This window comes from Sabethes cyaneus, chromosome 2 (assembly GCF_943734655.1).
Source record: "Sabethes cyaneus chromosome 2, idSabCyanKW18_F2, whole genome shotgun sequence".
Lineage (NCBI taxonomy): Eukaryota > Metazoa > Arthropoda > Insecta > Diptera > Culicidae > Sabethes > Sabethes cyaneus.
Genome location: NC_071354.1, coordinates 244,402,106 through 244,429,885, shown reverse-complemented (window position 1 = coordinate 244,429,885; position 27,780 = coordinate 244,402,106). Strand labels below are relative to the sequence as shown.

At 41.0% G+C, this 27,780-nt stretch overlaps 1 protein-coding gene across 4 annotated transcripts; it reads left to right on the top strand.

Moving 5' to 3' along the window:
* Positions 1-27,780, top strand: LOC128738647 (CLIP-associating protein). 4 transcript variants are annotated; one of them, XM_053833949.1, is made up of 22 exons: positions 1-174; positions 786-1,178; positions 1,505-2,802; positions 11,554-11,741; positions 12,002-12,052; positions 12,789-12,902; positions 13,587-13,607; positions 14,055-14,153; positions 17,243-17,387; positions 24,539-24,836; positions 24,897-25,073; positions 25,131-25,384; positions 25,448-25,691; positions 25,760-25,847; positions 25,907-25,999; positions 26,064-26,292; positions 26,349-26,527; positions 26,589-26,730; positions 26,810-26,984; positions 27,059-27,265; positions 27,334-27,458; positions 27,527-27,780. In XM_053833949.1, the coding sequence occupies exons 2-22, from the start codon at positions 987-989 to the stop codon at positions 27,585-27,587; spliced, it is 4,380 nt and encodes a 1,459-aa protein (XP_053689924.1). In that variant the 5' UTR covers positions 1-174; positions 786-986; the 3' UTR covers positions 27,588-27,780. The 4 variants fall into 4 exon arrangements, with proteins under 4 accessions (XP_053689924.1, XP_053689925.1, XP_053689927.1 ...); XM_053833950.1 differs by having other exon boundaries at positions 1-211; XM_053833952.1 differs by lacking the exon at positions 12,002-12,052 and having other exon boundaries at positions 11,554-11,669.

Below are 27,780 nucleotides of genomic sequence, written 5' to 3'. Positions count from 1 at the left end.
GCTCGTCGAGAAGTGTTTTGGATATGACAAAATCCGACAAATTTTACTACTTTTTCGAAGAAAACACCTGAGATAAATTTGCAAGTTGTGTAGCCGCGATTGCCTGCGTAGACTGTTCGTGCTAGTGTTTTACAATTACATTACATTACGGATCGGATCCTTCCGCGGCAGCAGGTACGAGTTCGCACTCGAGAGAGTCATGTTTTACGTGGTAGGCTGCTGCTGCTGCTGCTGTTTTCGGTTCGGCCTGGAAAAAATCTGACGTTCAAAATGGATGACGAATTACGAATTGGCAAAATATTGGGCGTTTGCTTATTTATTTTGCAAATTTTGCGGAACGGGTTTTGGTTTTTGTGAAGTTTTTTTTTGTCTTGGCAAATGTTTGTGCTGTGGATTTCGTGAAAGTGACTTTGGCTTAATCGAAAAAGCAGAAGAGTAGCTAACAATTTGTTAGACGCAAACTTTGCTACTAACTAGGGGAGTTTTCAATTTTAAAGTGTTTAGCATATTTTTGTAGGCGGATGAAATTACTCAACAACCGATTGACATGCATAGCTTTAATTTGTGTAAATATTTGCACGCCTATTATTTCACGCGTTTCGTTTGTTTAAAAGAAAATGTATGAAGATTAAGTGAAGCTTTGAGATGACTTAAAGGCACTATTTTGAGGAGGTGCTTAAAAAGTTGCCGTAACCGGCTGAAGGTTGCTGCGTTGAGTCGAAAATGACACACCAGCATAAGTTGTCAAGTTATTTAACTGTGTTGTTTTTTTTTTATTTTTTCAGTCTATTGAGAAATTACTAAGCAGGAGTAAAGTAATCTAAGTGGTTGTGGAAAGTGATGGACTTTCTAAAATTTTAAGTTTATGTGTAAAAATATTCCGATGATAGAACATATTAAGTGATAACGTAACGATCAGAATCAGCCAACAGTATTGTGAGTGAACGAAATCTCGGATTTTCGCCTATTCGAACCTACTTGAGAGGATGGCTTACCACAAGCCAACAGACATTGATGGCTTCATAACACAGATGGCAAAGGCGGACATGCGGGTCAAAGCGCAGCTCGCCGAAGATTTGGTGCTATATCTGAGCGATGCCGAGAACTCGATCGAATGCGTGGACCTGGGCTTGCTAATAGACGGACTGATCCCGTGGATGGTTGGCAGTCATTTTAAGGTAAGATATTTATCGAAACGATCATATCAGTCCCGTCCCGGCCGGGGTAGAGACGTTGCGAATGTTACGCTTCACTAGAGCCCATCCTGCGATATAATGAACCGTATGGAACTGTGCAAATGCTATGTTGTTCTCAGGCAGTGATGATTGCCGAAGAAAAATATAAATATTTTTTTTTGCATTTGTGATTGTTTTCAACTCTCTGTAAATGCTTAAATAATCATCATTGTAGGTAATCTCATCTCTCGCGCCGTTACGAGTAGTTTCATTTGTCGTTCAAGCTAAGGTTTTGAATTACTTTTTTCCTTTTTTTTCCCCTGTTTTAGATCGCACAACGTGCTCTAGAAGCATTTACCGAGCTGATCGTTCGGCTTGGACAAGATTTTAATGCCTACACTTCTACCATTCTGCCACATGTAATCGATCGCCTTGGTGATAGTCGAGACACAGTGCGGGAGAAAGCACAACTGTTACTGCACAAGTTGATGGAATGTAGAGTAGTTTCTCCGCAAGCCTTACTGGACAAGCTGACGATGTGCTTCAAGCATAAGAACGCAAAAGTTCGTGAAGAATTTCTACAGACCATAATAAACGCATTGAACGAGTACGGAACTCAGTCGCTATCCGTGAAGACGTACATTCAACCCATAGTACTGCTCTTGGGGGATCCTACACCAACGGTACGGGATGCGGCAATTCAAACACTAGTTGAAATATACAAACATGTCGGAGACAAACTACGGGTCGATCTCAGGAAGAAGGACGTTCCTCCTACTAAGTTCGCTATTTTAGAGCAAAAGTTTGACGAAACACGAAACGATGGCTTGCTTCTTCCTTCGGCGCTGAATGCCGCCGTTTTCGGTGACGACGTTGATGCGAATGTAATGGCCAGACCTGCCCGACTGGTAAAGCGAACGCCATCCGCAACACCTAGAAAACCACTGTTCGAAACGCAGGGATCCGGAGATCTGCTTGCTGCCGGAGCCGTCTCCGGGGAAATATTTGAAAACTCATTCGAAAACGTTCCACAGTTGTCGATCTTTTCCCAGCGCGACATGGACGATCACATGAAATCCATCAACATTCTTATAGGAGACAAAAACGTCGACTGGGAGAAGCGAGTGGATGCGTTGAAAAAGATCCGATCGCTTCTGATGATCAGCGTCCAGAGTTCGCCGACATTCACGCAGCAGCTGAAAGACTTGTCCATTGCATTCCTGGATATTTTAAAAGAACTTAGATCGCAAGTGATCCGCGAAGCATGCATTACGCTAGCTTACATGAGCAAAACGCTGAAAAATCGCATGGACCAGTTTGTCATCTACATTCTGCAGGAGTTGATAAACCTAATTCAGAATGCCGCAAAGATCATATCGTCGGCCGGCACCATTGCCCTCAAGTACGTCATAAAGTATACTCACGCTCCGAAACTTGTGCCAATCATAACCCAGAATCTCATGCAATCTAAGTCCAAAGACATCCGAAGCACGCTCTGCGAAATCATGTATCTGCTGTTCGAGGAATGGCCCACGAAGGCGTTGGAACGCAACATGCTGCTGCTGCGCGACGCGCTGCGAAAGGGAATCGCCGATGCGGACAGCGATGCCAGGAGACACAGTCGATAGTAAGTTTTTGTTGTCCCTGAGTAATTGTCGTTGAAACAAGGGCCACTATACTGAACGAGGTCTTAAAATATTGGAACTTTTGCATCTGATTGGTTGAAAATGAATACTTTGAATCAGCGGTCTCCTCCTTCGCTAAGGAGCGTCACGAAAAAATGAAAGATTTTGAACGCTAATAGCTCTGTCAATTATGAATGGATTTTTATAGTGAAAATTTACGAAAAGTTTGAAGGTCAAGTTTCCCCATACATTTTCTTCATAATACTTTGCTTCACAGGCAGGGACGACAGTTAAACACACCATCTGTTTAATGTGGTTTACTTTTACAAAAAAAAGTAACAAAACACCCGCGTCCCAACAGCTCGAAGATTCTTTACGACGTTTAAACCTATACCAATTTGATATCTATGCTTGGGAAGTACGCCAGAGTGCAAAACCACCCCTTTTCTTTAATCGATTTTATCATTTGAACATTTAATCCAGTCTAATGTGATGTCCTGAAAGTGAAAAGTTATTGAAAAGTGAGTGGTAATCCTTCCCTTTTGCCAGATTGCCCGCCCTGTTAGCTTCGAGGTACCTACGATGGTGGTCTTACAAGCCAGTCGTATGTTCGAATCTCGGCTAGGCGGTGCTTGCTAGATAGAGTCAGTAGGATCGTTGCACTGGCCCCGTAACATTCCTGTACTCTAATAGCCGGCTGCGAAGTCTGTCGATAGAGAAGGGTAATGTCTAAAGGCGGTATAAACCCATGACTTTTTTGCCAGAGTACCTTCCTCTCCCCTTATAAGAGACCGGTCCCCTCCGGTCAACCCCCCTACACTGATTCTTTTATGTCAAAATCATGTGTTTGACAAACGACGTTTGACAAGGGTAAGTCGCTTAGAACATTGAGGCAGGCTCAATTTAGGGAACAGCTGACCTCATTGATTGCAATTGCGATACACTCATTTCACAGTTTATGGCACACTGTGGCCCACATTTTTGACATTTAAATTTTGAAATGTTAGAAATTGGCAGCCCTGCCAATGTTTGTTAATGTCAAAACGATCAAACGTTCAATCTGAGCGCTGGCGAATTTGACAGGTTTCACATGATCAGCACCTCGGCAGCACAGTAAGGCACAGACTGAACAAAATTTCTATGAAAGAGGTGAACGGAATGTTCTCAGTGACTTACCCTTGACGTTTGATGAAGAACCGTCCAGACACTTCGAAGTTATGGTGGAATATATGTACATCGCCGCATCACGTTCGTCGACCACCACCCCTCTGTGTGCTGCCTCCCGGTCGGCTCCCCTCGCTATCGCGTAGTTAATTAGGTATCGGTTTGCTCTTTGAAAATCCCAACGAAACAAATGTTTTATTCTCATGTCGATCACTAGTAAAAACCTAGGCGTAAGGCGAAACCGAAAATGGCTAACGTTATTGTGTTAGTGCGACAAACACTGTACTGTACATCTCATGTGTCCGTTAAAAACCTAAACGCTTATTTGAATTTTGCATTAGTGTTGGTAATACATGTCAAATAGCGGAGCTTGCAAACATAAACACAGCTGATCCGCAGTCAATGCAGCGGTTGTGTTCTTTATCAAGGTATTCTGATTCAATCAAGATTGACAGCAGCAACTGAATAATGCGTAGGATCACTAGGATGTTTAATCAACCCGTTTGCATCGGAGGCCAGTTTTTGATTCTTGCGTTTGCGTTTTGTTTGTTTACTTCACTTTAAGCTTATCGATGCGGCGAAAGTTGAAAGCTCTTTAAAAGTTCATTGATGTGACGAAAGTTTGATACTGTGTTGCTGCTTTTCCGGAAATCGCTAGTTCAACGAAATATGTGCGCAACCAAATATCTATTAACTAATTCCAGATTATACGTTTTATGAACACTTAATGATCTATATGATCAATTAAATTTATTTTCCTTTAGCAATTATGTTTTGCTGAGCGTTTGTTGAGACATAGCAGATCGATAAATTGAATTACAAGTTTTAGGAAATTATAACAGCGCTGGAAGCACTGATTACGTGGCGAAAGCGTGCTCTGCCAATACAGATGCATTTTTAAGGCACAAAACAATACAAGCTTCGAATGGTAGCCATTTACCCAGCCATCCTTGAGCCACTTTCGGTTTCCCCTTAACGGGATATTTGGATGAAAAGTTGTGGATAGAAAATTTGCTTATTTTGCACGGAAAGTGGCATAAAAAGGTCATTCCAGCAAATTTTGCCTCTAGATTATTCCAGACTTCCGGACCGAGATCGGACTGTAACTGGAACGAGGACTAATCAAACTGTACCAAGATCAGCCTTTGAACATTTTTATTCTCATGTGTGAAAACCTACGCGTAAGGTGAAACCGAAAGTGGCTAACGTTATTGTGTTAGTGCGACAAACACTGTACTGTACATCTCATGTGTCCCATAAAAACCTAAACGCTTATTTGAATTTTGCATTAGTATTGGTAATACATGTCAAATAGCGGAGCTTGCAAACATAAACACAGCTGATCCGCAGCCAACGCACCGGTTGTGTTCTTTATCAAGGCATTCTGATTCAATCAAGATTAACAGCAGCAATTGAATAATGCGTAGGATCACTAGGATGTTTAATTAACCCGCTTGCATCGGAGGCCAGTTTTTGATTCCTGCGTTTGCGTTTTGTTTGTTTACTTCACTATAAGCTTATCGATGCGGCGAAAGTTGAAAGCTCTTTAAAAGTTCATTGATGTGACTAAAGTTTGATACTGTGTTGCTGCTTTTTCGGAAATCGCTAGTTCAACGAAATATGTGCGCAACCAAATATCTAATTCCAAATTATACATTGGTAGCTTTATGAACACGTAATGATCGATATGATCAGTTAATTTTTTTTTCCATTAGCAATTATGTTTTGCTGAGCGTTTGTTGATATATAGCAGATCGATAAATGGAATGACAAGTTTTAGGAAATTATAATATCACTAGAAGCACTGATTACGTAGCGAAAGCGTGCTCTGCCAATACAATGAATCAATGAAACAATTTATATGTCGTTGGATAGATAAAATGACCAGCAATTTTATGGGGGTAAGAGAGCAATTTTAAGGAGGGCGTAAGAGGGGGGCTCTTATACAAATGAATCTACGGACTTTATCGGCCCAGAACCGTTCTGTGGTGTGTCACCAAGCGCGCTTAAATTCGAACTTCGTGGATGGGGACACAAAACAATAGAGGAAAATTGGAAATCCTGTACAGGACTAAGACAGTCTAATCGCTTTATACAGCCAGACCGTAAAAAGCCTATCATTGCTTAATTTGAAGAAAATCGAACTAAGTATAATAATAGAACTATTTACCGGTCACTGTCCGAGCAAACGCCATCTCAAAACGATTGGTAGGCCGGACAATGATATTTGCCAACTCTGCGAATTCGAAAGCGAAACCGCAGAACATCTGCTCTGCCAGTATAGTGCACTAACTCTTCGCAGACTAAGAACCTTCGGTAAAGGAACAATGAAGCCTTTCGAAGTCTGGTCTGCAAATCCCAATCAGGTAATAAACTTCATAAGAAGTTCAATGCCGGACTGGGAGAAGAGGTATGAATTGACAATGACAAACACTAGTGTTATGTCGGCAACTAATACCTAGACAAAAGAAGAAGTATACCACAATAGATCAAAATAATGGTCGAAGTGATCAAATCTTCCGACAAAAAAAATACAAATGAAACACAAATTTCCTCAACTCGAGAACTAATCAAGCAAATGGAACCAAATTTGGCATGTGGAGGTTTCAGAAGGCAGGATTTTTGACGTAGGACTACGTCTTTGTTTACTATATGGGACTGGGTAGCACTTTGTGAAAACGAAAATAGAAGTGTAACGTTTGAATGAAAGATTTCAAATGCTAATAACTACTAAACCACTAAACGAAACTGAACAATTTATATGTCGTTGGATAGATAAAATGACCAGCAATTTTATGGAGGGGGTAAGAGAGTAATTTTATGGAGGGCGTAGGGGGGGGGGGGGCTCCTATACAAATGAAACATAAATTTCCTCAAAATTCGAGAACTAATCAAGCGAATGGAACTAAATTTGGCGTGTGGGTGTTTTAGAAGGTAGGATTTTTTTCTATGGTGTACTGAGTCCCCTTCCCCTCCTAAGAGAGGGGGTCACCATTGCATTCAATGCAGAATTGAATCTGGATATTTCGCTCTTTTAATCATTCAGTTAAACAATGACACTCACAAATTCTTATAAACATACATACGCCAGAAATGCAGTTTACAGTCTTCGATCTAATGATCTGATATAGTCCTACGTCACCCTTTCGTACAACCCATAGGGCTGTATACCTTGTAGTTTTTTCTATGGTATACTGAGACCCTTTCCGCTTCTAAGAGGGGAGGGGGCTCCTTTACAAATGATATACAAATTTCTTCATAACTCTAGAACTTATCAAGCAAATGGAACCAAATTTAGCATGTAGAGATTTCAGAAGGCAAGCATTTTTTCTATGGTGGATTATGACCCCTTCCTTCTATAGGAGGGGGTGCTCCCATACAAATAATATACAAATTTCCTCATAACTCGAGAACTAATCAAGCAAAAGGAACCAAATTTGACATGAGAGGGATTTTGGAGGTAAGAATTTTTTCTATGGTGTACTGTGACCCCTTCCCCTTCTAAGAGAGAGGGCTCCCATACAAATGAAATACAAATTTCCTCATAACTCTAGAACTAATCAAGCAAATGGAACCAAATTTGACATGAGAGGGTTTTTGGAGGCATGAATTTATTTTATGATGATTTGAGACCCCTCACTCCTGTGCTAGGAGGACAAGGACTCTCATACAAATAAAACAGAAATTGTTGCGTATGTGCCATATTTTCTGCTACGTAACAAGCGGTAAGGTGTGAAAGTAAACTAGTTAAACCTTCTCGAAGCAAAAGATAGTGAATCGATGCCGCTAACTTACGTGCCCCTTGCCATTTATGTCAAAAGAGAAGGACATTCGCATGGCACGTTATATTTACAATGAACGTTGTTTGGCTTTAATGTTACTTGTAACCAACGGTCCTTTTAAAGGCCACAAGGGAGTTAAAGTAAGATTATTGGAACATGTTAAACTACGCATAATCCCCTACGATAAAGCTGAACCTTGTCGTGGTGTAGGGCTTTTCAACTAATCAGTAAATGAACAGCGGTCACCTTTACTTCTGAATGTGGGAATATATCAAAATACTTTTGTGATTTCAAGTGAGACTCGGGGTAAAAATTTGCCAAATGTGATTGTTGCGTTGTTCAGAAAGTACTTTTATTCCGTTTAAGAATAAGGCCAGTATGGGGATCTCTGATAATTAATAGCTGAAGTTTTCTGGGATTCATCTAGGGCTGTCTAACCGGTAGTACCGGTAGTACCGAAACCGGTAATACCGGCCAATTTTTGGATACCGAAATACCGGTTTTGGATAGGCAAAAAACCGATATTTCCGGTATTTTCTAATCTGCTTGTTTTTTACAACTTCTTATTCGAATAAGAGCTAAATTTGATAAAAGATTATAAAACTCTTAGAAAAACAACTTGGTGTTAATGCCAACGAGATTCTTCGACTACTAACAATGAAGAGAGTGAAATTGTGGGTCAAATAATTCAAATAGCTCTTGAACCCGTTTAACCCGTTTTGCTGTAAAAAATTTTCATTGCATGAGCCAGACGTCGTGTTTCAATTTATTTTTGAACAATTTGATATTCAACGCTCTCAAATGACGAATTTGGGAAACAAGATCAGGGCCTAGAAACGTCCCTTACAATAGTAAATTGTTATTCAACAATGAAGTAATGAAGCTTCAGTTTCAACAGAACCAGCGCCGCTTTGTTTCAAAACTGGCTTCAATCAGCGTCATTGAAACGATTTTCACTTCATCATGACGACCGGTTTTAAAGTTTCATTTGTATTTCTCTATAAAATATTCAGAAAAAGGTCAGTCTAGACTTTGAATGCAATTGAATTGATTTTGAGTAACATTTCCTACAATTTAACGCATATTATGATTAATCTATTCAACATCGATAAATCGTGCCTGACTGTCAATCGCCGTCATTTTACACAGTTAGTAGCTTCAGCTGAAGCTTGCTTGAAACGTTGTGCTCAATAAATGATACAAGTCGCTTCATGTATGAAGCGAAGGTAAGGGAAAGTTAGCTTCATTTATTTGTTTCGACGATGCCGGGCTCTGATCAGAATACGGGAATCTTTGAGCTCTGAGCATTCTTTCCATCAAAGGATCTGCTCGGAAAGAATTTGGAATATTTTTCAAGTCTTTCGAGTGATACATTGATTAAAAAAGGAGATGAAATCTGCATCCCACTATCTTCGAATAGTGGGATTGATAACAGAGAAGAGAAAATATTTGTGAACGAGGATGAAGAGGATGACGTTATGCAGGAGTTTAGGTTTGGGGATGGAGAAAAAATTGTTGAGAGGCTGTACGAGACCGGGGCATTAATTATGCTGGAAGCTACAATACAAGATATTTTGTAAATAATTAAAGGCGGGTTTCCATACTACAAATTTCAAGAAATGAAAGGAAAATTCCTGATGCGCTTAGAACCATTCACCAGACATCGATGAAACCGGAAGTTTTTTCAATTGTTGGAAGTGTTGGCAATAAAATTCGTTTTAGTAAGGGAATTAAATCGCTAAGAGTATAATATCTGCTTAAATTCTACTTTGCTAAGCAACAATACTGAAACTAAAGTTTCAAAATAAAAAGATTTACTGAAAAACATCGAAATTTCTTCTGATTTCGAATAATCTGCCAATACCGGTATTTTACCGGTATTACCGCTATTTTCTACACCAATACCGAAATACCGGTTTTCACCAAAAGCGCCCAATACCGACAGCCCTAGATTCATCCCTATTTATCACAACTGTCACAAATATCTCCGAAAAATGTCGGATTGATTGAGTTGATCGGGGGTTTAGGGTTAGTAAGAGGATGTAAGCTGGATACCAGATCCGGTTGAATGCCGAAGGACCACTCTGTAATGATTACGGGTAATAGCACTTCTTAGCTATCAGATGGAAAATAAGATCAATTCGTGTCGCGTGTTCGAGTTTCGGCTAGGCGGTGCTGCTAGATAGAGTAGGACTTTTGCACTGGCCCCGTGGCTGTCGTGTGCTCTGATGGCCGCCCGCGGGGTCTGTCGATAGGAAGGTGTCGAGTCTTAGAGAGACGTTTAAGCCCAGAGCTTTACAGCACTAGCTCTTTGGTCTCGAGAGTTGGAAGGCGGGCGAGTCTCTATATTTTGAAGCTTCTGTCGACTACCGCGAACGTCCAGCTTGTGCTGCGCTCAATTTACTTTGTATCGTGGGAATGCACTGTGAATGCTAAGGGGATGAAAGATTAAATTTGCCCTGATTAGTTGATAACCACCAATGCTCCGAAATTTGTCTTACCTATTGGTTCATTTGTGGTTGTTTGTGGTGAAAAATTGAAAGCGGGCGCGCGGTTGAAGACCGGTGTCAGGCGGGGCTGACGAATTCTCCACTACTTCACTATACCACATATTGCAACTCGAGTGGTACAAAAAGTCCAAAGTACATTTACAAATTCGATCTATTATTTTTCTTCTCATCATCATCATTATCATCATTATGTTTAAAATATGACATTCCGGCCTTTGGCAGAGAGTTCTTAGGATCAGTTCGTGGAGTCCGCGCAGGACCGGAACGCCTCCGCCTGCGGGTATAGGCATGACGGCTATACTTAGGGTTCTACCTGTGTTTTAGTGGGCGACATTGCCTGTCTCGTCAGGTAGAACTGATGTTTAAGGTCTCCCTCACACTATGTTGACATCACAAAAGGGCCCAGTGCAGAGTTTTATACGCTATTAAGCGACCAGTTGGATAACCCGAAAAAAGGAATTAACAGAATGAAGTTACACATTAATGAAAATTCAATTTTTGTAGATGAATAATTTGGTTTTCGACATGGGCATTCCACTACTCATCAATTGCTCAGTGTGACTAATATGATAGGTGCTAATAAAGCCGATGGCCACTCTGCTGGAGCTGCTCTTCTGGACATAAAAAAGCATTCGGCAGCTTTTGGCATAAAGGTTTATTTAAATTAGGAAACTGCTAAATTTTAATTTTGCAATTTGTCTATCAGAAATCTAAATCCGATAAATTTCCTGTTAAAGCAGGTGTGCCTCAAGGCATGATTCTGGGACCAATCCTATACAACATATACACATCTTATATTCCTGAATTACCGGCTGACTGCTCTAAGTTGTTATTCTGCGTCGAGTGAAGCATTTTCGTAAGAGGAAAAAGTCTTCGTGTCATATGTAGTTGACTACAGAAAAGCTTGGCATAACGGCGATTTTTTGATAAAATCCAATATAGCGACCAAAAAAGATCTTCAAACTACATTTGAAAGCCCTGATCTTCTTCTCTTTACAGAACCATGTCATTTGTAAGTTGTTTCATTGAAAATTTAGGAAAAATCACATAAATATAGTTCTCAAGGTTTGTTCAAAATGCAACTTTTTTTTTCAACTGTCGGGCCCCTTAGCAATCGAGGTGTCCACTGTTTCGAGGTATTTAAAGTGTAATTCTCACTCTTTTCAACCATTTTTTACCAATCGGGTACAAAAGTTCTAATATTTGAAGACCTCGTGTCATTAGTGGCCCCGTTTCAAGGAGAATTATTACCATTACTCTAAAAGCGAACATTAAACATCTCACCTCTTGTTTTCAGTGCATTTTGGAGCTTTCGAAGACACTTTCCGGATCTCGCCGATCAACTGTACGGATCGCTGGATCCCGCAACTCAGCGCACGCTGGAAAAAGACCGGGACTGCATTGCGACTAATGGTACCAACTCAATGAGTGTTAGTTTACGTGGCAGCAATAGTAGCTTAAATTCTGTCTCTGGTGCGGTGATAAGTATGTGTTTTTGTTATCGTCCATATGCTAGCTAGCTAGATGATTAAGTTGGTTGTGTTTGTTTGGAGACTAAAAATTCCATTTTGTTCTTTGGTTACAAGTTTGGATCATACAGAAAAAAAAATCTCACAAAACACAGTTGAGTCGCGCAACCTTCCGCTTAACCATCTTAGAAGTTGTTATTTTCTTTTGAAGGATTAACTCATACTAATATCATTATTTTCACGGTCATTTTCCTCGTAACTGTTGTCCTTGTCTAGAACGTAGACAATCTTCGGGACTGAGAAGTCCAGCATCTGCACAACCACCAGGTAATTGTGTAACATCACTAACATTGTTTTAGGTGTTTCATAAAACGTTAAACAATGATCGAATTTTACCAACACATCAACTATTGAAGTCACGAACAGTTTGACAGGCTAGCATGACACATTTCACACAAAACTTAAACCATTAATTCAGTCAGTCGTATTCGATGTTTCATCGCTCACATTCATGTTTGTGTCCCGTACAACAGCATGCGCAACATCGCTTTTCTCTGTGTGGTGTACTAACTAATAAGGGGATTTTTAATTCTTTATTCTACGCTAACATTATCCCGGAACAATTGCCCGACGCGCGGAACATTTATCATAAGTAGCCAGTATTAGCACTGAAAATTTGTCATCCGCTAATAGCTCATCGACGTCGCGACTGCAGCGTACACCATCCTTTCCCAAATCCTACTCGCGCAATCGTAGTGGAATTCCGATTGCCTACCGCGATCAACCCCCAACACCGATCCGAGGTTATACAATGTGACAGTAGCTACCTATAACGCCACCGCTGGCCGCTCAATGCTTCTTTTAATTAATTTTAAGTTGACGACCCAGTTGACAATTGTGACTGGACTGGACTGACCTGCTTTTTTTTTTTGTTTCTGCTCATGCTAATGCGCTAATAGTACTCGCGCCGCCCCGCCGCTGCATTGCTGTGCTCTAACACACTGGCTAAAAGTTTCCCTTTGTGTTTTTTTTTTCGTTCCGTTTCATTCGATCACTATTATAGCTGGCTTACGAAGTATTTCGGCCGTCGATGCTGCCGCCGCACAAAGAGCTCGAGCGCGGGCACAATACTCGAACATGGCACGACAGAAAATATCATCCGGTACCGCTTCCCTGCGTGAGTATTCCTCCGTTCATTTAGTTCCTTCATGCATTCACTATTATCGGTAACATACTTTTTCATCTTAATCCTGCGGTTTGGCTTTTTGGCGTTCGAAACAGTGTGATTTACTAATCTATTTGATAGTTAAATATTGAACCAATGTTATTTGATTCGTAAATTCTTATTCTGTAAAAAGACAGAAATATTTTCTTTATCCAAAGTAAGATAAGGTAATTTACAAAATACCTACCTAGTTAAATGTCGTAAAAAGCAGTGGTCCTAAATTGTTCCCCTGCGGTACTTTAGTGAATTTCAGCTTAAAAAGCCTCCTACTTGAGAACTTGTCGAAGCGGAGGCGTTGATGTTATTATGCAGTTTGCTAAGGCAGAACCATTTGGATATAATAGTGTATCCTATTGTTTGCAAGAGCAAGACTGGTAATCATCTCAGTCTTCAAAATCTGCATAGAATTTAGGAGTATCAGAAATTGATAATACTTCTGATCGACACACGCAAGAGGGTGACGCAACAAATTGAGCGAAACCGTGAATTACCTACAAAGAAATTGCATGATTTACAATGATACAACACTTCTACCGATTCTAATGAAATGATTCTGTTTTTCATTATTTTTTGTCTTTTTGCATGCGCTCATACATATCATCCATTCGTAAACGCTGATCTAAACCACAACTGCAGAGGGACAGTATGCTCAACAAGGTAATTTAGTCGTAGTTATTTTACTGATAGCTTCTAAGTGAAAGTATCTTTAACAATACTATCTACAATGCTATAACTTTTCCCATAATATTTGGCTTATATAACATTGATATTATATCATAATTCTCATCGGCTTAGTCATCCGTTGTTATTCAAAATTCAAATTGGAAAAAAATATTGGAATGTTTTCAACTAATACAATTTCAAAACAATAACTGCAAAGCTTGTTTTTTACAAGTAAAATTAACCACAAATTGTATTAAAAATATTTTAACCTATTTACCACATCTCATCCTTCTACAAAATCAATACCTACTTTCTTTATGAATTCTTCTTTCTTTTCCGTAAAAATGTGACCACATCACTTATTTCATTAATCGGTGTCATCATTCAGAATTTCGGAGCCGAGTAATTTGCATTTTCATTTTTAATATCTTTTTTCCGAAGCTCGTTCCAAGAAGATATCTGCCTCGAATGCCACACCGCAACAGCCTTCTACTCCCGAACGAAAAATACGCTCCCGGGCCGGTGTCTCGCAGTCCCAGCGTAAGTAATCGTAACCCGTATGTGCGCTAATCTGTCATAACTTGTACTGAATTGACTGTATTGTTTTGTTTTGTATATAAAACCTCTACAAGAATGTTGCTGCTTTAATAGTGCTGTCCGAAAGTTTACACGTCCATTGGTAGCGTCGTATTAAAAGCTACTATTGATTTTAAATATTTTAAAACATATCGAATTCAATGGTTTCATATTCGAGTTTTATGGTTCCATACTAATTTTTCGTTCATATTCAAAATATGACAATAAAACAATTCCTGGTACAGACATCAAACCGACATACCTACCAATTTAATAAATTTTCTACGGTTTTGATTTAGGTGAATTGGATTTAAATAACACTAGCTGACCCGACAAACTTCGTATTGCCACAAATTAACCTGTGTTGTACATAAATCATGAATCTCGGATGATCTTTGTCACAATCTCGAATTTTGCAAGCCCCCCAGTGGGCGGCGCTTCCGACGGCAGGTCACCGGCAACACTCGCGACCGTCTCGTCCTGAATGATCAAGTGTTACTATAGATAGTTTTTTTGGTCTTGTATTGACTAATGTTTTATGGAAGAGTCTCGAGTACGATTAGTTTTTGAGTTTCGCAAAAATTTCTGTTTTATTTGTATGAGAGTCCATATCCCCCTACCACAGGGGTGAGAGGTCTGTAACTATCGTAAAATGAATTCAAGACTCCAAAATCTCCCACATGCCACATTTGGTTCCATTTGCTTGATTAGTTCTCAAGTTATAAGGAAATTTGAATTTCATTTGTATGGGAGCTCCCCTCTTAAAAGGGAAAGGGGTCGTAATTCACCATAAAAAAAATTTCTGCCATCTAAAACTCCCACATGCCAAATTTGGTTCCATTTGATTGATTAGTTCTCGAGATAAGAGGAAATTTGCATTTCATTTGCATGGAAGCCCACCCTCTTAAAGGGGAGATGGGCCATAACTCGCTTTCTAAAGAAGAGAGGGGTCTCAATTCACCATAGAAAAAAATCTTGCGTCCAAAACCACTTACATGTCAAATTTGATTCCATTTGGTTGATTAGTTCTCGAGTTATGAGGAAATTTGTATTTCGTTTGTATAGGAGCCCCCCCCCTCTTAAAGTGGGGAAATCCATAGAAAATATACCATAGAAAATATTCTTGCCTACAAAAACTCCCACATGATAAATTTGGTTCCATTTGCTTGATTAGTTCTAGAGTTATGAGGAAATTTGTATTTCGTTTGTATGAGAGCCCCCCTCTTAAAAAGGTAAGGGGTCCTAATTCATCATAGAAAAAATGGTTGCATCCAAAAACACCCACATGCCAAATATGGTTCCATTTGCTTGATTAGTTCTCGAATTATGAGGAAATTTGTATTTTATTTGTGTAGAAGCACCCCCTCCTAAAGTGGGTAGGGGTCCCAATTCATCATAGAAAAAAATTTTGTCTCCAAAAACACCAACGTGCCAAATTTGGTTCCATTTGCTTGATTAGTTCTCGAGTTATGAGGAAATTTGTATTTCGTTTGTATAGGAGCCCCCCCTCTTAAAGTTGGGAGGGGTCCTAATTCACTATAGAAAATATTCTTGCCCTCGAAAACTTTCACATGCCAAATTTGGTTTCATTTGCTTGATTAGCTCTCGAGTTGTGAGGAAATTTGTATTTCATTTGTACAGGAGCCCCCCCTCCCAAAGTGAGGAGGGGTCCCAGTTCATCTTAGAAAACTTTTTTGTCTATAAAAACACCCACGTGTCAAATTTGGTTCCATTTGCTTAATTAGTTCTCGAGTTATGAGGAAATTTGTATTTCGTTTGTATAGGAGCCCCCCCTCTTAAAGTGGGGAGGGGTTCTAATTCACCATAGAAAATATTCATGCCCTAGAAAACTTTCACATGCCAAATTTGGTTCCATTTGCTTGATTAATTCTAGAGTTATGAGGAAATTTGCATTTCATTTGTATAGGAGCCCCCCTTCCTAAAGTTGGGAAGGGGTCCCAATTCATCATAGAAAAAAATTTTGTCTCCAAAAACACCCACGTGCCAAATTTTGTTCCATTTGCTTGATTAGCTCTCGAGTTATGAGGAAATTTGTATTTCGTTTGTATAGGAGCCCCCCCTCTTAAAGTTGGGAGGGGTCCTAATTCACCATAGAAAATGTTCTTGCCCTCGAAAACTTTCACATGCCAAATTTGGTTTCATTTGCTTGATTAGCTCTCGAGTTATGAGGAAATTTGTATTTCATTTGTATAGGAGCCCCCCCTCCTAAAGTGAGGAGGGGTCCCAGTTCATCATAGAAAAAATGTTTGTCTCCAAAAACACCCACGTGTCAAATTTGGTTCCATTTGCTTGATTAGTTCTCGAGTTATGAGGAAAATTGTGTTTCTTTGGTACAGGAGCCCCCCCCTCTTAAAGTGGGGAGGGGTCCTAATTTACTATAGAAAGTATTCTTGCCCTCGAAAACCTTCACGTGCCAAATTTGGTTCCATTTGCTTGATTAGTTCTCGAGTTATGAGGAAATTTGTATGGAAGCCCCCCCTTTTAAAGAGGAGAGGAGTTATAATTATCCTTATAAAGAGGGGAGGGGTCTCAATTTACCATAGAATAAATTCTTGTCACCGGAAACACCCACATGCCAAATTTTGTTGTATTTGCTTGATTAGTTGTCGAGTTATGCAGAAATTTGTGTTTCATTTGTATGGGAGCCCCCCCTCTTAGTGGGGGGAGGGGTTTCTAACCATCACTAAAACCTTTCCTGGCCCCAAAAAACCTCTACATGCATATTTTCATGCCGATTGGTTCAGTAGTTTTCGATTCTATAAGGAACAGACAGACAGACAGAAATCCTTCTTTATAGGTATAGATTAATTTGCCTTTATTTAATGGTTATGCGAGTATTTTATTTTTTGTGACATTTTGTAATGTCTGATAATCTCAAATATAAAAAAAAAGAAATTTCTTCTTTACTTTATACTTGGGTACCGTATATGGTCATCTTTGGTTTCTGCGATCAAGATAATGCATTTTCAATTAAAATTAAAACAACAAAATTAGTAATAACGGTATTTTTTTTTGTTAATCCCAACTTGCAGCTACGTCGAGAAGTACTTCACCGTCGAGTAAGCTGCGTGATACTTATGGCATTCCTTCTCTTTATAAACAAACCGGAACGGTTCCTAAAAAAGCTTCCGGCATCCCCCGCTCGCTGGCGAATTCCCGCGAAACAAGCCCGACAAGGTAAGTGAAAGAAAAAGATAACAACGAAGATTTTGCCTAAGTGATTGAATTGTTGAGCAATTAACGCCCGCCAGTATTTTTTTAAACGCTATTGAAAATAAAGATTCATTTAATCTATCCTTGAATTTGATGAAGTGCCTTGTTTGACATGTTCTGATTCTGAAACGACAACGTAAGTGACTGGAAACAAGGCGTTGCCATTGATTTTTAAAAAAGCAAAACTCAGTTGTTTTTTAATCTTCTCTATCTCAGGGTATTCAAGTGGTTTACAGTTTTTGATCATTTGAAAAAGTTATCAGTAAGCAATTCGTGAAGCCAAACAACATGTTTATGCACCAATTTTTCTGTTACTTTCTGATCGGAAGTCATGGATCGCCTTGTTACCATGGGAAAGTAAAGGTTAAGTAGCCGCAATTGAAGACGAGCCAGCTGCTAGGCTAATTAGACAAGAAAACACGCGCAAAATTAAAAAGTGGAGGTGGTTTTTTACCTTTCGTTACTCGCGATAACTTCGATGCATAGGCACGCTAAAACAACAGAATTCACTCGAATACTAACGCCACTTGGTGAGAAACCTATCAATCTTGCTGAAAACCTGGCGTTTATAGTATCCCAAGGGAGGCGTGAAGTACTGTAGTGCGCATGTTTACTCATTCTTCTTAATTCGAAATACTCATTCAGATTTTAATGGCTTACGCCAGTCGAGCAAGGGACTAACTACCAAACCAAGTTCCTTCCATTGATTGTAGTTTATCTTTGACAGCTTTCAACCACTCGTCTCGATGCTCCAAATTCAGAGCATCTTGGTAGGTTTGAGGAACATCTGAGACTTGCGCTCCCGTTCAATATGCGTCGACGACTCACCAATGGTTTCGCGTCTTTTTTTCTTGTGAAGGGAGCGCGTCGGATGTCTGCTCAGCTGGTTCGTGTTCTGGATCTTCAAAATTCTCTTGGCTATTGTTTGAGTTTTTTTCTTCTTCAGCATAGTTTTTTTTGTTACTGGTCCTTGTACTGGTTCAACTTGCCCCTCTTGCTCTTATTAATAATTAATTACGTTAATAATATTAAGGACGGTTTCTGCTCTTGTCTAGATTCAGATTTTCTATTTCTCGTACTCCGTTCGGAGTATAACCAATCATGATCGCTTCTTGACTTTTGGCGTCCAGGTCTGGTCCACTTGACAAACATTTGCAGTGGTTCCATGCGCCTTGCACCACGTTAAACTCCTAGAGAATGACTTCTATTGGTTTTACAGATAACAGATTATCACGAAGAATTCAGGAGCCGTCTCCACATTACTCGGTCTTGGGCAGCCACTCTCCAGTCGCCCCTAGCACCCGCTGTTCTAGCATCCTCGTCAACAGCGCTCATCCAACGGGTACGGGGTCTGCCTCGAAATCGTCAGCCTCTGTCGGGTTTTCTGCTAAATATTGTTTTCGCTGGTCTCTCATTCGGCATCCTTGCTACATGGCCAGCCCGCCAGCGGCGTCTAATATGCCGCCAAGAATTGATCGCAGGATCTTACGCTCGAAAACGCCAAGAGCTCGTCGGTCGCTCTCTTTCAACGTCCACGCTTCGTGGTCGTGGAATACGGCCGGGATAATTAGCGTCTTATAGAGTGCGAGTTTTGTACGGAGTTGTAGGTTACGGGACTTCAGCTGGCTACGTAATCCGTAGAAGGCCCTGTTGGCAGCCGCTATCCGCCTTTTTACTTCACGGCTCACATCGTTGTCACATGTCACTAACGTACCAAGGTACACCGATGATATCGATGTCGTCTGCGAACCCTAGGAGCATATGAGATTTCGTGATGATGGTACCGCTTCTTTGCACGCAGGCCCTTCGAATAGCACCTTCCAATGCAATGTTGAACAGAAAGTTCGATAGTCCGTCACCTCGCTTCAAACCATCTAACGTCACAAACGAGTCCGATGTTTCACCCGCTATCCTGACGTTTGATTTTGAACCATCAAGGGTAGCACGTATCAGCCTAATCAGTTTTGTTGGAAAACCATGTTCAAGCATAATCTGCCACAGCTAGTTTCATTTAACTGAACCGTACGCCGCCTTGAAGTCTATAAACAAATGAGTCTGCAAGTTGAATTCCCGGAATTTATCGAGCATCTGTCGCAAGGTGAACATTTGGTCCGTCGTGGAGCGTCGGAGCCTTCTCGAAAACCGCACTGGTATCCGCCAACAAAGGTTTCCTGCAACGGCCTCAGTCTGAGAAACAGGATGCGGGGGAGAATTTTGTATGCAGAATTGAGGAGAGTAATAGCTCGATAATTGCTACATTCGAGTCGATGGCCCTTTTTGTAAATTGGGCATATGAGACCTTCCAACCAGTCCGTAGGTAATTCCTTCTCAGTCCATACCTTTAGTATAACCTGATAGATTGCACAATACAGCCGTTCGCTCCCGACTTTCAACAGTTCGGCGGGGATGCCGTCCTTTCCAGCTGCTTTGCCGTTTTTCAGTTCTCTCGCTGCTTTCCTAACCTCGTCCAAAGTTGGTGGATCCACAGCTTATCCATCATCCTCAATCGTTATCCTGTTTCTGTTGACCGTTCCATCTTGTTCACCATTCAACAATGCATAGAAATATTGTGTCCAACTCCTAGCCACCTCCGATCTTACGGTAATCAAGTTCCTCTCTTTGTCGTTGCATATAACAGGAGTTGGGTCAAACCACTCACTGGAACACTTCCCGCGCTGTACTACTGATCCCGTCGTGGATGTGTCTTCACTGTTCGTACAGGTTCTCTCCGTGATGTTCACCGATCCGCTCATCAGTCTTCCGAGAGTACTCTGCGGCAACTCCCTCCGCTGATAACCACCGAATATTCAGTCGTATCTTCCTCGTTGGCTTCGATTTGAATACGTTCGACAACCGGGCGCGGATCTTGCTTACTACGAGATAGTAGTCCGAGTCAACGTTTGGTCCCCGGAAGGATCGCACGTCTGTGACATCAGGAAAGTACTGGCCATCAACCAGACCGTGGTCGATCTGAGAGCAGGCCTCTCCATTAGGGTGTTTCCAGGTGTGCTTCCGAATGTTCCCTCGTGCAAAATGGGTACTACAGATAACCATTCCTCTGGCTGCAGCGAAGTTGATCGTTACTCATATTCCGGCTGGTACCACCAGGAGGTTGGGAGACGAGTTGCTGGATAAGAGGCTAATGACTACTGTGGGGTCTATTTTATAACTGCAGGTACGCGAGGTACCGATGTTACGCATTACCAGCCAAAAAAGAATGTGTTAACGTTCACCAAATGAAGGAACGTCACCAGGAAAGTAGGTCGATGCTGGCGGTTGGTACCCTCAACTCTGATCGCGACTATGTATCGTTTGACTATACTCTGTAACAGGAAAGCAATTAATGTTTGCGTTGATTAAAACAACACCTCTCGGAGAGTCGTGCTCATGCTTGTCATCATTGAATGACTTACCTACATTTGGTTGTTTGGATACCTTGTATTCTTCCTTTGCAGACCCAGAGCTCTTGAATCAGGACAAGGTCCACAGCGTCTTTGATAAACCTCCTGGAAAGTACACTCGATGCTATTTTCGCGTGATGGAAGTTTATCTGCAGCACCCTAGTGTTCTGTATTGTTTATGGATTTTCCGCTCGCTGGCTTTTAGAAAACACGGAAATCCCGGAGGTTTTGGGAGAGGAGCTAGCTTCACGTGATTTCGCTTTTCCCACGGATCTTACTGAAGTTTCCTGGGCCATTTGTGGAAGTCACTTCGGATCTGGCACCGTCAGACTGTCAAGATCCATCGGCTTTAGGGGATTCATGGGCTCACCTCGAAGGGTCTTCGCTTTACCAGAATCTCTAACAGGATCCCTTTGACCGTCTTGTCGAACAACATGTTTGGTCCCGTGGGCCCCATTGGTGACCTGATTATCATGATTATTGAAGTTTTGAGACTCAGTTGGCCAGCGGAGCCATGATCCTCTTTGACTACGCTAGTAACTGGTCTCACAACTTTTAGCCACCATGTACTGGATTATGATTTGGCGATGCCTTAGATTTACTCCCCTCTGCAGAGTTTCACATAAACGAAAGATTATGCTTGCAAAGTAAGGAATTGGCTGGTGCGAAGAATGATTGGATAAACTGAAAAAGCTCGGTGTCTAGACCAAAAATACCGAAAATAGTTCGTTTAATGGCAGCTGGACCTCTCACCTACGCTCTTTCGGTTACTACTCGAATGTTTTACTGACTAAACTACTGCCGCACCCTTATATTAGGTGCTCTAAGTTTCTACTTTCAAACTAACGCATAGAAGTTTCTTCTACCGTTAGCAGCCAATCCGCATATTGTTCCATTCGGATTTGATCAATGCAGAATTCGCTATTTGTCAGTAACGAGATGACCATTTTGACTCTTGTGAGTCTCTCGTCATCAAATGTCGCGCTTTATGTAATCTAATCTAATCTCACACTAACGCAGCCAATTCTTGGAAACATCCTGGAACGTGACAATTTCCTCTTCTGTTGGGTACTCTTACCACTGCGTCCAGTATTTTGAACTATTGTGGTATGCCCCGTTTTATTATTTTACTATATACGCTTTAAACTTACTTCTCAAGCAACAATGTAAGTTATGTTGTACTCTTATGGCGGTCTTCATGGCTAATTTTGGTCTTAAATGCCATCATAAGAGTGTAATAAAACCCAAAATGTTACTTGGGCTATCACTTATTGAGGAAATGACAAGCTGGTAGCTGGAGCTAGACATGCGCCGATCAGGGATCAATAGGTTTATGAACCTAGTACCCTGATCAGCGACGCCAACCAGATCTCCCCTTTTTGAGATACTGCAGTCTGCGTACTATTTGTGCTCCACGATTGCAGAGCAAGTGTTCCGAGGTTAAATATCATCTTGTACGAGACTGAGATTCCGATCACGATATTTACTCGGACAATGTCCTGTCGCAAGACCGGTAAGCTTGCTGAGATCTCTTATTGAGACTCAGCAATTTTTGAGTAACCCTCATTCTCGACGTTATATATTTTTAGATTGTTTGACCATCCTACTGGCCATAACTGTTCAGTTCTCCTTTAGTTTCAGCCCAGCCTCCAGCACACAGTCAGAGATCAAGCAGAGTGAATCTCGACCCGTGAGTAGAGAGTTGGAGCCGTTTGTCGACTCACAACGAGTCGGCGTGTTGAGGATAGATGAGAATCAGGACTGAACCTTTGCTAGCGTATCGTTCAAGTCCTGTTCCTCCCCCTTTCTCCTTTCCACCTCATTCGTTTCCTTGTTTTTCGGCAGAGAGAGCATGCACGGTAAGAAATCGTCCACTGCATCAGTGACCGGCTTGATGCAGCAAGGGCAAATTACTGTGGAGGTCGCCCTGGTACTTGGATGGACCCTCTGCTTTGGTTCTTAATAGTCTTACCTTCTACAAGAACCGTCTTGCAGACGGAGAGTTTACACTCTACTCAGCTTTCGCATGAGTGCCCCCTTCTCTGCCCGCATACGACCCTAGTTTTCACCGGTTGTCCGATTTCCACTAAGGAACGAATCCCGGATGGTACCACGAGGAGGTAGAGATAGGAGTTGCTGAATAAGAGGAACTTCGTGTTAGTTCTTGAGCGCATTATTCAACCATTTACCATCCAACATGACAATTACTTGAATCAATCATTTTTCTTGTCAACGGCCAGGTCAACTGCGCAGCATGTACCGCAGAGAGAATTCCAAGGAATAAAGTGGAACCAAAAATAATACCTAATTCCATTAACGGGCAACTAGCAATTATTAAGTTTTTGTCGTAAAGCCCAATTTCTGAAGCAGTTTTTGGGTGCAACACAGGGGTTCTGTTTTTAAAAATATATATTCTGCATTGTTTTTGCCAATCTGAACACAGCGAATATATTTTCATAAGCAGAATTGTTGTTTCAAACAGAAAAACTGCTTTTGAAATTTGCAAAATCGATAACGACTAATTTCACCCTAAACTCCTTGAAATCAAGGAAGGAAGAAAGCATGGAGCTCCCGTACCAAACGCTTCCATTATAGGTAATAATTTATTTACAGTCGTTGGAAGTTAAGTCGAACCCTCGGGGTCTGTTGGTAATGACATTTAGACCAGAATCCAGGCTGCAATTGGCCAATGATAAGCACCTTTTTTCGCTCTCTGAAAATAGATTAGTCTACCATAAATATAATCAAGTGTCGCGTTTTATGGGTATCAGCATTTTTGGCTCGAGCGGCACGTTTCTCACGCGTTTTATGGGAAGAAAGCATGAAGTATTTTCAGTGCTGGGATAATCCTCAGATCTTAACTCTGATTGGACTCCTGTACTATAATGTACTGTATTTAACTATAATAGTCATTTTTACACTGTCAATAGGCCTTATCGGGATAATATAGAATTCAGCATGAAGAGTGATGAGGTGTCTGAGAATAAACCCTTACTAAAGTTACTTTGTCATCGAATTTTCAAAGCAGAATCGGTAACCTTGCGGTTACTGAGCCCTCCAGGTTGCGGTTAAACGGAATGTCGGAGCGTGTTATCCAGTCCAGCCAAGCTGCCAGCGACTTTTTGGATAAAACTTCACAAAGTTGTTACAGTTCTTTCGCTGTGCGCCTATTCCAGACTACTTCCAGATTTCATCAACCAGGAATCCAATTATAAAACTCTTCGCCTTTCGGTCCGCATCTAGAAATACCTTTTTCTCTGCTTCCGTTGAGGGAACATCGTCCGTTAGCACCTGCAACACACAGACACCGCATCTAGAAACATCTGAACACAAAAACTTCAATTTCTAAATCCTAATTCACCGAAATATTGAGGAATTCCGTGCGTAGCTTTTTTAATAGTGGGACATAGAAAGAACTATGGATGAGAATTAATAATTTGTACCCTATGCGTTGTTCACTTGTTGCCATGCTTGCTGTAGCTAAGTTCCTAATACTAGCATACTATGATTGGAATGGTGTCTTTTGTGGTGAATTTCCCTATCTACTCTAGCAGTAGGGATGCTAATACCTACTAAATATTCGATAATTTTTCATGTTTGAACTGCTCAAAATTACATTCAAAGGTCAAGTATTTTTCAAATTTTGAAATTATTTAATTTACTTCGAAGTGATAAAAAAAATTAACGTTTGACTCTTATAATGGACCTTCCCAGAAACACCCAATTCGGATCACTGCGACGTAACGTCTACAGTACAAACAGTCCGCGACGGCTGGATCGACCGCCGATGAACCCCGGCCGAGGTCCGGTGCTGTCGCAAAAGATACTCCAACAGAGCAGGGAGGCGGAAAATGCCCTAGCCGATGCGCTGTCTCCGGACGATCCGGACATGTCGGCCGACTTCAATCGGCTCGGGTTGCACCGAAAAATCTCCCGCGACGAATCGGACGAAAGCGAAGCGTCGTCGGTGTGTTCCGAGAGAAGTTTCGATTCGTACAGGAGGGGCGCCGATGTACGTATTCGTTCGTATGATTTTTGAGCAGAAGGTTTAATGTTTTTTATACAATTGCAGTCGTACTCATGGAATGGCTCCAGAACGCGACTGGACAGTTCGCGGCCAGTAATTGAGGACATTGAAACTATTATTCAATTTTGCGCGTCTGCTCACTGGTCCGAGCGAAAGGATGGACTATGTAACTTGACGCAGTATCTAAGCGAAGGAAAAATGTTGACGCCCCAACAGCTGCAGGTAAGTTCCAATCAAATTTGACGATAACTCGGTTTGTCACAAGATGAATATTTGTAGAGCGTTCTGGAACTTTTCCGCAAAATGTTTATGGATCCCCACATTAAAGTCTATTCATTGTTTCTGGATACGGTGAACGAATTGATACTGGCGCACTCTAATGATCTACACGAATGGTTGTTCATATTGCTAACGCGCTTGTTCCAAAAACTGGGAGGCGACCTGCTCGGTTCCATGCATGGGAAAATATGGAAAACTCTACAGTTGATTTACGAGTATTTTCCAGCGGACCTTCAAATGCAATGTGTTTTTAGGTAGCGTACTAGGAAGAAGATTGCACTGGCAGATGATCCTTTTTAACAGTTTAATTATTATAGGATTGTGGTTGATCCGGTCCAGACTCCAAACACCAAAACTCGCCAAGCGACACTTAAATTTTTGACTACTTTAGCGACTTCGTATTGTACTGCAGCACAATTCATAACCCATAGTCAAAACCAGCAGCAGGTTGATCGGGCAATCTTGAGAATTATCCAAACAGCACTGGATCAGAAGAGTCTGGAGTTGAAATCGCAGGCTCGGACTTGCATAGTTGCACTGTACAACTGCAATACTTCACAGGTACTTTCGAATCGTTACTATCTGTTGGTTTAGTTCTATTTTTAATGGTAATTTGGATCCCCTTTCAGATGACAATGATTTTAGGCAATCTTCCAAAGCAGTACCAAGATACGGCTAAAGGAATCATCCAACAGCACATGCGAAGGAGTACCTCAGGTTGGTTGTTTGAACTTGGTTAAATTCGGTTGAAAATCTAATTTCATTTCGATTAATAGGCACACAAAGTCCTTCCTCCCCTTTGTCGTCTTCAAGTCCTAAACCACTGCTAAGCCCACAGCAAGGTCCTTTCAGCTTACAGAATATGTCGAGTAAGTATTTGCATTTGGGATCCTTTAGCTTCGAATTGAAAAATAATTTTCCGCCTACATTCAGCCTCCAGGTCGCGACAAGCTTCCGTAGACGTAACGGAGCTGATGAACACGGAGGAAGTCTACAAAAGTCTCCGAAAAACGACAGCCGAAATTCAGAACTACAGCTTCGAGGCGAAACTAGACAGAGATGCAAACAGTAAGGATTCCGGCATAAGCCAAATGGGCGAGCTGCATCTGCAAAACGCCGACGGTTACTCGTTGGCTTCGAATGGACTAAATGGACATATTGGGTAGGTCTTCGCAGTCCAACCTGTTATTGTTTAGTTTCATTTTGGTTTCTCTTCAGACTGGAGAAAGATGATTCTTGCAATGGATCGAAAACTCAGTCCGTCACTACGACCGAATCGAACACGCCTGAAAATACGGTACGACAGGATGCAATCGACGGTGGTCACAATCCTTCAGCGCTACAGCATCGCCATCCCAGTTATACACTTACAAATACTGGCGAATTAGTATTAGAAAGTATGGAACTCTTGCTTTATTCTTCGCCGAACTGAGTTTTAACACCGTCTATCTTTTGCAGATGGAACCAAGGAACAAGATATCATTAAAGCTGCTATCTTATTGTCACATGAAACAAGCTTAGAAACGACAGTTCAAGTATTGGAGAATCTAAAGTTGTGTATTAAATACGGAAACTGCGAACTGCCAATTAAAAATTTCAGGTTAGAATCAATCAAATCAATCAAACCGGAGGGAGCCTTTCGTTAGAGTCATAGCTAATTTTTACTTCCTCTTTTCCAGAGCGATTATGAAAATGCTGTTAAACCTAATGGAATCCCAAAACAACACAGTGCTAATCGCTTCACTACAAACGCTCGGCCGTATTGTACGTAGTTCAGAGATGAAAGCGTGCTGGGGTAACTTCCTGGAATTGATCCTGTTAAAGATAATCGATTGTTACAAAATTAGCAAAGAGGTAAGTTGTCTGCCTAACGAACATCCAATTCAGTTTCTTATATTCCTCTCACATTTCTTGTTCGTTTCGTGCAGGTTTCGCGGGAGATTGATTTAATTGTTGTCAAAATTGCAACTGTTTTACCTCTTGATGTGTCTGTAAATATTCTCAACCCAGTCATCGCGACAGGCGACTTCCCGGCGAATCTGTGTGCGCTGAAAATTCTGAAAGAGTTGGCCCATGAGCAAGGGAAAGATTTGACAGATAATCACTTAGATAATATTATGCCAAACATAGCTAGGGTAGGTGGAACAACGCCATTATATTTTTCATTCTTCATTTGACTGATGACCGCGTTTTTAACCTGCAGTTAACAGATGACAGTCAATCGATGGTGAGAAAGGCGGCAGTTTTTTGCATGGTTGAGCTTTACATCGTCATGGGCGAGGAAAAAGTGAAGCCAAAATTTACGCTCCTAAATGCGAGTAAAATAAGGTAGGTGCACGAATGCGGGAGGGTCTAAAAATTTTTATTTATTAAAAAACCAAAACTTCCGCCAACAGATTGTTAAACGTATACATCACGAAAGCGTTAGGCAGCAATAGTAAAGGATCGATTTCATGATCTAATGCCATGTGATTGTTGATAAAAGGACACAAGTTCGCTAAATTACGCTGTAAATTTGGTAGAAACATTTGGATTATTTATGAATATATTTATCACTAAATTCAAACTTTGTTCTTTTTGTTTAAACAATTAAGCAGTATGTTACTATTGTCGGTAGCAATCAAACTAACGAGATTTTTTAATAAAATAA

What these genes read in the sequence shown, in the direction of transcription:
- LOC128738647 (XM_053833949.1), top strand. Translation starts at nt 987, where the DNA reads ATGGCTTACCACAAGCCAACAGACATTGATGGCTTCATAACACAGATG. An exon ending in ACAACTGCAATACTTCACAG is followed by an intron (nt 25,692 to 25,759) that starts GTACTTTCGAAT and finishes ATCCCCTTTCAG; the next exon opens with ATGACAATGATTTTAGGCAA. An exon ending in CTAAATGCGAGTAAAATAAG is followed by an intron (nt 27,459 to 27,526) that starts GTAGGTGCACGA and finishes TTCCGCCAACAG; the next exon opens with ATTGTTAAACGTATACATCA.